The 12,861-nt window shown below is 37.1% G+C and overlaps 1 protein-coding gene across 1 annotated transcript in view; it reads right to left on the bottom strand.

The window, feature by feature from the left end:
- DACH2 (dachshund family transcription factor 2) overlaps positions 1 to 12,861 on the bottom strand; it is a 482,776-nt gene that overhangs the window by 53,187 nt on the left and 416,728 nt on the right. Inside the window, exons 7-8 of the mRNA XM_065410944.1 lie at positions 5,589 to 5,724; positions 3,859 to 3,939 (exon numbers count right to left, since the gene is read on the bottom strand). Of these exons, the coding sequence (XP_065267016.1) occupies positions 3,859 to 3,939; positions 5,589 to 5,724 (217 nt within the window). The remainder of the gene's footprint in view (positions 1 to 3,858; positions 3,940 to 5,588; positions 5,725 to 12,861) is intronic.

Here is a 12,861-nt window from a genome sequence, read left to right as displayed (position 1 = left end):
GACCTGTCCCACACAAAAGATACCATCTCCATTTGAGCTCAAAGTTCACTTTAATATCTGCAAATATTTGTGGAAAATTTTTGTGATAAATTTGCCCAGCTCAACTAGTTTCCTTTGCAAGAGCCCACCAAATAATTTCAAATAAACTACAAAACAACCCTTAAATATGGTTTATACTGGCTAGTATGTATAACCACAACAGTCATCCACCAAAGGGAACTTCCGAACTGTTCAATTCGAGGATTAAAAGCCCCTCTATAATTGAGAGTTTATGCTGTTTCTCCTTCAGCAAGCTAAAAGTTATGCACACGCTTAAATACCCTGAAGAATCAGGAACTATATGCCAGCAGCCGCAGTTTTATTACTCGCTACTGACCCTACTAAATGTGAATTGCCAGCATGAAGGTGAAAATCTCCGTAACCTATCACTAATCCTCTGTGCCATCTGGTGTCCTGACACCTCTGTGGTATTTTTATTAACATAAAATGATAATCTGTAACGTATATTATACAGATCTGTATATACAGATTGCCATATCATAACAACAACTGTGCTACATGTATTTTAAAGCTATTTTTCTCTTAAAGACTAACTCAATCAAAATTATTTTGATTAAAGCATATATTTTGTCTGTTTCTGACATCATTCTATACGATGGGAGAAGAAAATGCCTGAAAGTTGCTTATTTTAAAGTGTATTACAGCATTCACTGATAACAACTAGGATAAACTCTTACTGTTTCTTGTGCTGAGATTTTACATTAGTAACTCCAGCAGCTGAATTTTAGTTAGTTAATTTTCATTTTGTTACTCCCCTAATTGTGTCAGAATGCTCAAATTTGTATAAGTTATAAAAAGGTGTATGTCACAAAAAAACATGTTCTATACATGTCTTCAATAATAATTTCTTCATTGTCTGAAAATTTCCAAGTTACAGCAAAGCTGGCATTTTATGGCGTGTACAGCTATAAATCATTTTTAAATCATGATGATATTACTCAAAACAGATGTGAAAACATATGTTTGCCACGGTTGTATAAAGTGCTTACTTGTCATACTTAATAAATGTTGATACTTTTATTTAACTACATTCCTTCCTAATCTTTTCTCTGGTAAATATATTTTGCTTTGCTAAAGGCAGTGGCAGTGTTTGAAAAATGAAGCTCACTGTTTATACAAATGATATCTGTAGTATTTACTGAGCAGTTCAACATATATCACCCTCTTCTATTACTGCCACACCCATATGTGCTAAAACTATGATCTCATAGAGAGGTGTGACATGCTGCTCTCAAATATGTTGGTACAAATTACTGTGTAACTTCTAAAATCAGCTAATTTGCAGATGCACAAATTCTGCAGTTCATTTTTCATGTTATGTGGCAATGTGCTGTCTGTGTGCAAGAATCTAACCTTTGGGAATAAAGTTCATGTTAAGGATGAGATACTTTAAGTGAGGAATAATATTGTGACATTTACATAGCACAAGAGAAAGGCCTAGGCTAGAAAGTTTAGGGGCTTTCAAAAGCCAATCATCATGGGGCAACCATTGGATCACTATAGCTAAAGTAAAATAGAAACCTCCACTCAATGGAGATTTTACCAGGAGCTGTAAAATAAACATGGAGGCCAGTCACCATGCTAGATGTGAATTAAGTTTGGAATTATTTGGATATACAGTATTGCCAACATTCATAATTTTATCCTGAATCTCATGATGTTTAGTATTTTTCATAAAGTCCCAGCTCCTGGAGTCATGGGATTACAGGAGGGTTTTAACTTTTTTTAAAAGAAGTTTCTATACCTCATGGTTTCAGAGAAAAGCTTGAAAATGTGATCCAAGTGCACCATAAAGGCTGAAAAATGAAAAGGCAAATCAAAATAACCTATCACCCCTTTTAAAAAAAATCGTATAATTTTTGAGCCAAACTCAGGAATTTTGGGGAGGGCCTGATTCAAGATTTTTGAATGGGTTGGGTAGACAGTACTGTTTGCACCAATCTCTAAACAGCAATTTCATCCTAAACATCCTTCAAGCACTTGTATAAGATACATGTGTATATATGTGGCACTCAGTGGGTGAAACAAAGCAACACTACATAAAAATGTAGGACAAGAAATGAAGATTACTATATAAATTGAAACTTCATGGGAAGTTGGCTAGGACATTGGTGTTCATTCCCCTGTTCATGAAAAAAGTTACAAGGGATATTAAATGACTACAGAAAGTCTGGATTTGAGTTTAAGTTCTTAAAATGAATTTTATATGGGATTTGGGTTTTGGGGTTGACTTTTTTGTAGTTCATTAAACTATACAGGATGTGCTCTGCCTTGAGTGACAGACAACTGCTATCAGTCAAATATATGATTTGCATCTTGGAGCCTCATAGGGCAGATTGCATTGTTTCACTGAAAAATGACTAAACATGTGGCAGGAAACCATGCATGCTTCAACAAAATTAAAATCAACCACACTTACAGGTTCAGACTAAAATACTCATCTACGTAATAACTGAAGTAAAGGCAGGTTTCAGAGTCACAGCCGTGTTAGTCTGTATCCGCAAAAAGAACAGGAGTACTTGTGGCACCTTAGAGACTAACAAATTTATTTGAGCATAAGCTTCATTGGCTACAGCCCACTTCATTGGATGCATGGAATGGAATATATAGTGAGGAGATATATATACATACAAAGAACATGAAAAGGTGGGAGTTCTTAGTTGGTAGGGGAACTCCTGCTGAGGTGAGTCGGAGTGGCGCTCCCTCCCTGGACCCCGTCGTGTGGAGCTGGCTCGAGCCCCACTGGCCCATCCAAAATAGAAGTTAAACTACATCTGTGCCCAAGGGTTGCTACCCCACCCCACCCCCCGGCCCGGAGCCCTGAATCCCCCCTGTCCTGCTGGGCCCTGGAGTTAAAAAGGCTGAGAACCCCTGGAGTAACTACTATTTAGCTCCTGGTGTTGGTTTGTTCAACACTGCCTACACAAATGCAAACTGTTAGGGGAAACAACGGTGAAGGACTTAAGCATAAGGGCCCAGGGGGCATATGAACTCAAGGTATTCCATGAACTCATTACGAGTTCTCAAATGAACTCAATAGGGCCCATCATTGGGTTCCTTGAGAAAGAACTGCAATGACTAGAGAAACATCAGAAAATGGGTGAGGAGGAGGAAAGGGCAGTGACCACTAGAGACACAGATCAGTAAAGGTAAGAACATGCATTCTCTCCCCCAGGGGAGAAGAGGTCAGGGGTCTAAAGAACCTCTTATCCCTGCCTGCCCTGACCCAGCACTGCTCCCAGAAGTAGCCCACAGGCCCCTGCGTAAGACTGAAAGCTGCAGAAGCCTCAACTCTTTGTTGACATTAGCAGCAGGGGGACCTAGTTAACATTTGCCAACAATGTCGCCCCCAACTTGAGCAACTGAATTGACTGGTATGACTTTTTGCAGAAAACAAACAGACTGCCTAAAAAGCATTCACAGAAATTAAATTCACATGCACAAGTATTAACACTGAAGGTGCTTCCACACTCACCCAGTAAAGGAACAGAAACAGTACCAAGTAGCTAACCAAATATTTGTAGAGAATTATTCATAATCAATTAATAAAATTTAAAAGATTTGCTAAATATTTCTCCAATAATGAATAAATACAAAGAAATACAGATCTTATTGTTTATACTTCCTAAGCAGAAATACGGCTAAATTCATTGGATACCTTATTCATTGCAAATTATGTGTTCAGCTCTATAAATATAACATGTTATGCCACTGGATATATAGAATGTGGGCAATGCAGGTAAAGTGCATTATTAATTTCCTTACACATGCAGTATAAAACACAATAAATGATTCTACCTTTCTCCTTTTGGAGTTTTTTTAGATTGGTCCCAGTATCTTGATCAATGAGTTCTCCTTCTCTGGTGTTGGTCAGCATAGCTAAAAAAATCAGAGTGCACAGCTCTGTAACACTGCCAGTGAAAAAAATTGCCAAAATACAGAATGAAAATATTAAATGACATTTTTTTTCTGCCAATATTCTCGCAATTTTGCATTCTTATACAGCGAGTTCTTAAGTGGTGGACCATTTTTTGTCATCTACTAAATTCCAAATCTTCAACATTTACAGCAAAGTATTAACATAAACAGCAAAAGCAAATTTGCTTAAGTTGATTACACAAAGACACCAGAACAGAAGAAAAATTACCACTGGGATGAGTGCAATTTCCTATAAAATGCTCAAATTAACTAATTACAAAAGTGCTTCACAGAAATCATTTTGGGGAAAAAAACATGTTTAATAGATGAGAGGATTTAAAGAATCAGTAATTATCTATAATGCAGCTAGCTTAAGAAAGAAATACAGACAGATAGATGGTTAGCAACCCAAATTGATGGATGACAACTAAAAGACAATCCTTTCTGATGTTGAGAGAGCAATTCTTTACTTACCACCTGGAAAATCAGTGAGACATGTTAAGTTTATGATTTCAGAATGCTTACTTTCTTTGTTCTTATTTGATTAAAACATTACCTTCTCCGCAATTAACTGATTATAGAATTTGAAATCACTCCAGATCAGGAGAATTGCTAAGAACTTTATGTTAATTCTTTAGACAGTGTTTAACTGGAAATAGAAAAAGTTAAAAAATATTTATATATCCTTCTAAAACCAGCACAATATGGGCAAACATCACTATTAGACATAGAACAATATTTTGGTTCAGCATAAATTTAGGTGCTGCCTCAAAGATTTTTTTTATTTTGGCAACAATACCGTAGTTAATAATACCTAACACTCCTGGAGCACAGAGGATCTCCAAGTATATTATTATTAATAATCATTTATATAACAATGGCATCAAAAGGCCACAGTCTGGATCAAGGTCTCATTATGCTGGGTGCTGTACAAACAGATGAAGAGACATCGCCTGCACTGGAGAGTTTTACAAGCATGAATTAATTGTCGACAATATGTAAAATGAGGAAATATTATCCTATTTTGCAAATAAGGAAACTGACATGCACAGGGATACAGTGATTTGCCCAAGGTCAAACAGGCTGTCTGTGGGAGAGCCTGATCTTATGTGTCCCAGAACTGTGTTTCATCCACAAAGCCATCCTTCATCTAAATAATGCACAGACCCTAATGCCTATGGTGAAAATAAAAAACTCTTATGACAATGGAAAAAAGTGGGGGGTTTCCTTTATTATAGTCATGATATCATTTGCTGAGTTTGAGGTAAATACAACAAATGTACATTTAGAAGGACGCCATGAGACGTGTATGTTATATCATAGTAGGGGCAATATACTGTGACACTGAGTTGATGTGTGCATGATACGTACTCATCTGATTGGTCAGGTTTTCTGCAGTAATGAGCAAGTATGAGAAGAACAGGCAGCTTTATATCCTGTATTCTAATGCCTCTCTAATTTATGTGAATGATAAATGACTGCTTCACAGAGTCAGTTTTAAAACTAACACTGTCAATTTTCCTTTAGTGAAGTATTTTTCACAGCACACTTTTCAAATCCACAGAATAGTTGTCTGAGTGAGGGGAGGCTGGGAATAATAAAGTACCAACCAATTCTATCTGGTGTGTTGTCTAGTTGGGATGGAGAGCTGGACACACTACTGCTCTGATGTGAAGAAGCATGACTCCCAGGCCTCTGACTATCTTCCAGAGATGGAGCAGGAGAAGGGCTGTCTTGAATCCTCTCCTTAAAACAAAAAACAAAATAATGGCTGTTAAACTGGGCAGTTTGTTTTCATTTACTTTATGTACGCAGTGTTGTTGTAGTCATGTTAGTTTCAGAATATTAGAGAGACAAGGTGGGTGAGGAAATATCTTTTATTGGAGAGCTTGTCTCTCTCACCAACAGGAGTTAGTTCAATAAAAGATATTGCTTCATCCACCTTGTCTCTTTAATGTACTTAAGTCTTATCTAAAATAGCAAATCTCCTTTTGAAGGTAAATTAATTCAGCTCCTTTGTGAACTCACATTCAAAGACCCAGTACAGTCTTGCATACATATAATATCTGGGCACCATGTAACCACATAGGTATGACACCCTTATCAGCATGACATAGCAGCTACTGTGCGGCTTGCTTTTTTTTTAAGCTATTCAATTACTTGGGGTACTTTTTATTTTGTTACATTTTCATCCATATTAATACAAAAATGCATATTCCTCCTCAGTACATTACTATTTTTATCTGTATCTATAAATGATACAGAAGAGTCAAATTTCAAATACCAAATTCAGATTAAATTGGCAATTTAAGATTCATATAAATACAAATACTAAACAATTGCAAATTCATAAAAACAATCATTGGTCTGCCTGAATAACTTCCATTCGTCCCCATTAAAGTTATATCAGCCAGATTTCCAAAGCCATGCATGCAAAAGTGCACAATATCTCAGTGTAAAGACAAAATTTCTCTAAAACTCTAAAAACGTGCTCTAAAACTCACAGGAGGAATCAAATTGCCTTGAATATTGGTGTGCCACATCAGGAGTTGACTTTCTGATGCAAATTTGTTGTCACCTGGCCAAAGGGTTCCCAAAAGAACCTCCCTCCCCCACAAAGACCTGGTTTTAATTTTCAAAGGGCTCTAAAATTCACATGTATCTGGAGATTGTCCTGAAAATAAAGAGTTATGGTAAGACTAATTTAACACTGCACATTCTGGTTTTTCAGAGGTTTAAGTTTAATAGATCAGAGGATTTGCCAGCTCTAGGCAACATTAGCTCTGCATTAACATTTTTTAGAAGTAAATATAAGACTGTGCTTGCAAAACCTAACATATGCATGTGCATGTTTGCACACACAACTTTTAAAATGTGGCTCCCAGTTCAAATATACCTGATACCTTGGGTAGAGAAAAAGGAGTAAAACAAAAAATTGCAAAATTTTCCAAAATTTTACCCATAATGAAATTCTCCCACTTTGTTCACCTGTAATAACAATGTTATATGCATTGTTTTTTCCTAGAGCTTTCACAATTATAGCTGAAACACACATTTTCATCATTTATCCCCTCCCACCTACTCCCACATCCTATAACCAATGAAAATCCACTAAAAAGCACGTATTACAGGCTGAGACTGTACTTCTTCTGGGCCTTTTTCTCTGTGGCTCCTTCCATGAGGTAGACTGCCTATAACACTTCAAAGGTAGTATTGAAGGGAGAGTCCCTGGCAGTATGGTTGCAATGGAGCCATGCTATGAGGAAGATGGATAGGATTAGGGAGCTCCTGAATTTGTGGACAGTCCTGGCCTCTGGCAGCTCCCCGATATCCCTGTGTTCCGGGAGCTGAATTCTTTGCCTCTTCTGCGAGAAGGACAAATTCCCCACCACTCCACAGTATAATCTGGGGAAGCTCCGAGGATAACTTTTCAGCTTTCCACCCTTTCTGGTACATTCCCAAAGATTTTTCAGTGAAATGGTGTGATCTGGCCCCTTCTGACCATGTGCTAAGGAGCTCAACAGTGATTGAATTCCCCCCCCCCCCCAAGGTTGGGGTAGAGAACATGACAAATCAATAAAATACCTTTAGAAGCAGATCTGTAGATTCGAAAAGTCTCTCCATTACTAATGATTAACTTAATAATTTCTGTTCATTATCTACTGCTGTAACTCATTAATACCAATGGCAGTTTGGTTAGTGTGTTAAAAATACTCTGTTACCCATTAAAACCACATCTCCAAAATACACTCAACTTTATATTTAGGGATACATTGTAGCATGATGCACATGGAATTAAAGAGCATCTCCTCTTAACAATAATGGGTGGTGTTTGTCTATTCCAGTCACACCACACTGAAAATGTAGCCTTGAATGTGTTTTTAATAGGATAGTTATTATACATTAAATAACAACTGAGCTTCGGAATCATGTAACAGATGCATATCTATTACATAGCTGTTAATTCTCAATGGATATGTTTTCACTAATTATCTGTTATTTAATGAACATACAATAACTAATAAAACCTAAAGAGAGACTTTTAATTGCAGTAGTCTTGGTATGCTAATTAAAGATGTTTATTAAGTTTTAATAGATATGCACCTATTATAGGGATGTCAAACCTCAGTAGCTTTATGTTTTGAAAAAAATCAACTGTTTTCAGCAAGTAATATCCAACCATTCCAAATCTTACAGCAAATCAGTACAATGTCAAAGCTATTGGCCTATAGGCTTTCCCCCTCTATGCTCTGAAATGCCCTGCAAAGGACTTGGGAATTAGTGGCTGCTAAGGAGCCTTTATGCCCTGGCTTCCTGTCTTGAAATTCCCTCTATTGTGTCACATTAGAAGGCTTCCATCCACCACCCTAGAGGTATCTTTACTAATCAATGAATTTTACACATACAGGCCTGATCTTGTTGGTTCTCTGTGCATGGACCTTCTATTAAATTTGATCAAGTAGCAGCTTTAGAATTGGGACCCAGGTGAACAAAATTGTGACTTTATCTTTAATTGCTTCCTTTTATTTGTCATGGCCTACTTGACATCAGTCACAGTCTTGTGTACCTAAAAAGGTCTCTACCGTTGTTTCAACTCAGAATGTTCAAATGATAATTTGCCACAAAGATACGTAATGTACCTATAACAAGCATGTGAACAGCCAAGGAAAGAGTTTGCCAACTGCTCTACAAAAAAGATCTGAACAAACCAAATTACTGGACATTAACACTCAGAAATCACATATACAGCAGTATATGTCATCCTTAAATGAAAATTATTTGAGTAATTCAGAAGTTGATGATTTGGAAAAACAGAGGATTCCAGCTCTCTCTGGAACTGCATTTTCTCATTGTCTGGCCATCATCCTTTCCTTAATCATTTCCAAATGATTCCAGGACCCAAACCAGGTCCTGACCAGGTCAGTTCCCCGCTGTTTCATGTATAAGAGCCCCAACCCCCCTTCCTCAAGTCCTTTAAAAGGGACTAGGAAAAGGAGGGGGGGTTGGATCCCCACTGTACAAGATGTAGGAGCCTGAAACTCCCTTTACTGCTTCAGTATGGGATGGATTCCTTTACATTCTTTTGCAATCCATTTAATCCGATAACTGTATCCCTTCCATAATGAGTACCTGCACTGGACATTTGCCACAAATTTTACATATTAAATTGCAACATTATAATCTAACCTCCTACTCCACACCACACGGTCCCATGGATCCTGTGGGGAAGGTGGAAAAAAAACACCCAATCTGGGAGTCAGGGGAAAACTCCTTCTCAACCCCCAACAAAAAGGGCAACTAGCGTAATTCCCCCAGCGGGTTAGGAGGGAACTTGGTCCTTTTGTTCATGGGTGGGTGGGTGAGTGAGTGAGTGCTGTCAGCCTGATGCAGGTAAAAGAGGGCCTCCCTAGAGCTGCATGGCATATAAATACCATGCCCTTGCTTCTGGCCAGAGGAAGGACAGTGCAGTGACCTTCTCCCGACTTTCCCCAACTGCTTCCTGCCCTTCCCTGTAAACTTTCCCCCTTCTCTCCAACCATTGTAAGGAAGCCCTTAAAAGGGCTGTGCCACTTTTCTTCCAGCTAGTGGGACAAAGAGCCGCCACCCTGCTTCATGAAGGTTGCAGTGCCTACATTGTCTCCCACTATAAAGCAATCTACTTAAAATAATCTGCCTTAAAACTCATACTATGTTGGATTTACAATGTTCAGGTAGAAATAAATGTGTCAAATAATAATGTCATGCTTAATTACACAGTGAATCATTTTATGAAATAATTTGTTGATTATGTCATCTAACATCTTACTGCCTACTAGAATTAACATATACCGGGAAGATACAGTTTTCCCTGTAGACAACAGAAGAGCTGGAATTTTCTCTACATCATATGTACTATAAATGAGGATAGAATATTATCACCTGAGCCTGAATATTGGTTGAGAAATGGTCTATTTCTAAGTGTTTGTTTGGAAATGTATGAGTTTCTCCTACCATAATGAATAGCACTCTGAACAGTTTCTTCTTTGCAAGTAAACAGATCCATTTTTCAGTCCCGTAATCAGTATGCATCTATTTAGCTACTTAACAGCAATGTGCTCTGGTTCATTAGGCAGCTACTGTTGTGTCTCAGCCTAGTTAAAATTTCACAGCAAGTTAATCTATTTTATTACAAATGAGAACACAAGTGATAATGTCCTCACCATTTTCTAAACATAGGGTTAACCGTATTTGTAACAAATCAAAGAGGGAATTTAAATGGGAAAATTGCAAATATAAAATCTTAATATTTTTTACACAATTATGACTTCATTTTATGTCATTTATGAATTTTACAAACCTGTTACTGTTCATATATTTTATTTTTTTCTATTAAAAATAGCTGTCGTTCCACTACAGGCTGCAGTCCAGCCTGCTTCTGCAGTCATTATATTTATAGTATCAGAAGAATATTACTTCTAAAATAATGCCATATTTCCTAAGTTCAATTTGTTTTCACATTTTGCAAAATTCATAAACTAGGTTGTAATGTACTGAATTAGAGAGATAATTTACAGATTTGGAAATTTGATGAAAGAATTAAAACATGTCTGAAGATCTCATCTATTTATCTATCTGAAATGCCTACTTTATATATCTTATATTTCTCTTCTCTTAACAGAGCTGTACCATAAATTCTCAAAAAAGACTTTTGCAGTATTAAATCCTTTTGAAGGACGATATATTTCTGTCTTACTAAAGGACAGCATCTTGCTTTGGCTCAGAAAATGTAGCTACAAAGCTTGACATAGTTACTTTTAGTTATGATTTAGGTTAATGGCACTAAAGTCATCAGCTCTTCCAATTTTCAGGGACATCCTTGCTTTCACCTCAGTATCCCTTTTGCATCCCTTGTGAGGTGCTATTCCATACAAGAAATGTGAAGCACTAACATAACAGTTACATCCACAATAATTGTATTAGAAGTATATATGAACGGCTTACCAATTTTTGACATAATCACCTTAACTTTAATTCCTTATCGCTAATATTTTATAGTATTGATTCTCATCTTATATGTCAAGAATTTTAGAAGAGCTATGCTGTTGGATTTGCCTTTTTATTTTTATTTATTTTCAGTTCCAATGTAGCTGTAATTACTCTTCCAAATGTTAATCTATTAATGAGCTCCTAAAGGATTTAATGGCATTTCATTGCTGACAAGCAGGTTTTGGACATTTGTCTGAATGCTGGATATTTTATTCATACATTTGTCTTGATATTTCATATTTAATTGATGTGCTCCTTCTGTACTCTACAGGGCTCTATAATGGCAAGACAGCTTGGAACATAACAGACTTTGCTAATGAAAATGGGGGCAGGGAAAAATGTGGTGGGCTGTTGTTGGTTTTAAGTTCCAGATAAGTATTTGCCACTAATCCAAGAATAAACTTGGAGCTGCTGAACTTATTGGAAGAACCGTAATTCATAGATCCTTGAAGAATAACTTTTTTACTTATTTGTGCACTAGTCCCAATTAGAGTTTCTACAGTATTATACTTGCCTTCCTCAAGGCCAGCTTACCATCATTCAGACTCTCAAAACAGTTCAGGAGAAATTCACCCCAAACCTCCACAATCACCAAGTAAATGGGCTTTGTGTGTCAAACCACATAGAGGGTGAAGTTACAGAACCCACATGCAGGATATAGGACAGCTCAGAAGCTCATTCTGTGGCTGCTATAATAGCATCAGGACTGAAATAGGGGCAACAAATCCTGCAACCACTTCCCCACCCTCAAATGTCTCTTCAAAAGTGGTATACGCAATGCAGAGATATGAAGGGGCGGGGGTGGAGAGTCAGCTTGGATGCCTGCTCAATAGCTATCCATCTTTTGTACAGATCTGGCAGTTTTTCTACTTCGAAGGCCTACCATTGCCTTTACTCAAAATTAAAATAGGAAATATACAAACACTACTGTTTTAGTTACCAAATAATATAATGGTTATCATTTGATAACAGCTAATATCAGGATTCATATTTCTTTTCCAGTTGGACCTTAATTTAGCATTATGATTATTTTAGTTTCTATGAAAAATGTTTAATACTTGTTCTAAAGTTTATGGTCCTAAACTAACACATTATAGCTGGAGGTAAAGCATAACGTGCATTTCCACATTTACAACACAGATAATAATTCTGGCTCAGTCTAAAGCAGAAATCATGTCAGATCAATGTACAGCTGGACTGCACACCAATCCCTTACAGAGATGATAGCTCAGGAGAAACCTCTGGACTTGTGTTCCTTGGGTAAGTAGATACCAGGCTCAAAACTCGGAAGACCTTGATATGGGTGAGGGGAATAGGCAAAGAGATCGGCAGACTCAGTATCTCCCCTGGTCTCCAGAGCTAGAGTTGTGAGAAGTGCAATTCATACAAGAACTGGGGATCACATTTTAAATAAGGAAAAAGAATGACTGAGATGTGGCTGGATGCCTGCCAAAGAGTCAGCTGGATTCAACTATCTTCTGCTCCAACTCTTATCTGAAATGAACTCACATACAATATACTTATTCCATTTACAGTGCAGTCATATTTTTAATTGTGTGCACCAAACATTTCAGTAATAGTCAACTAGTATTTATTTTCCTACTGAATTTAAGAAATCACAAAAAAACCTCTTCTGTGTTTACTAATTTTTAATACCAGATGTTCACTTGCTAATTCCACCGTCTTGTGACTATTTCCTATCAATTCATTAATTGCCAGCTGCTCAGCCAAACAAACAAACAAAAATCACAGCTAATCAGATGGTATTGGTAAACAGCCAAACAAGAGCTTCCCACTTTGGTGTTTCTTAAATTAGTAATCAGAGGGAAAACAATGGCAGCTTTCACCCGTATATTA

The sequence above is a fragment of the Emys orbicularis genome, chromosome 9 (assembly GCF_028017835.1).
Source record: "Emys orbicularis isolate rEmyOrb1 chromosome 9, rEmyOrb1.hap1, whole genome shotgun sequence".
Lineage (NCBI taxonomy): Eukaryota > Metazoa > Chordata > Testudines > Emydidae > Emys > Emys orbicularis.
This window is presented reverse-complemented; position numbering and strand designations above follow the sequence as displayed.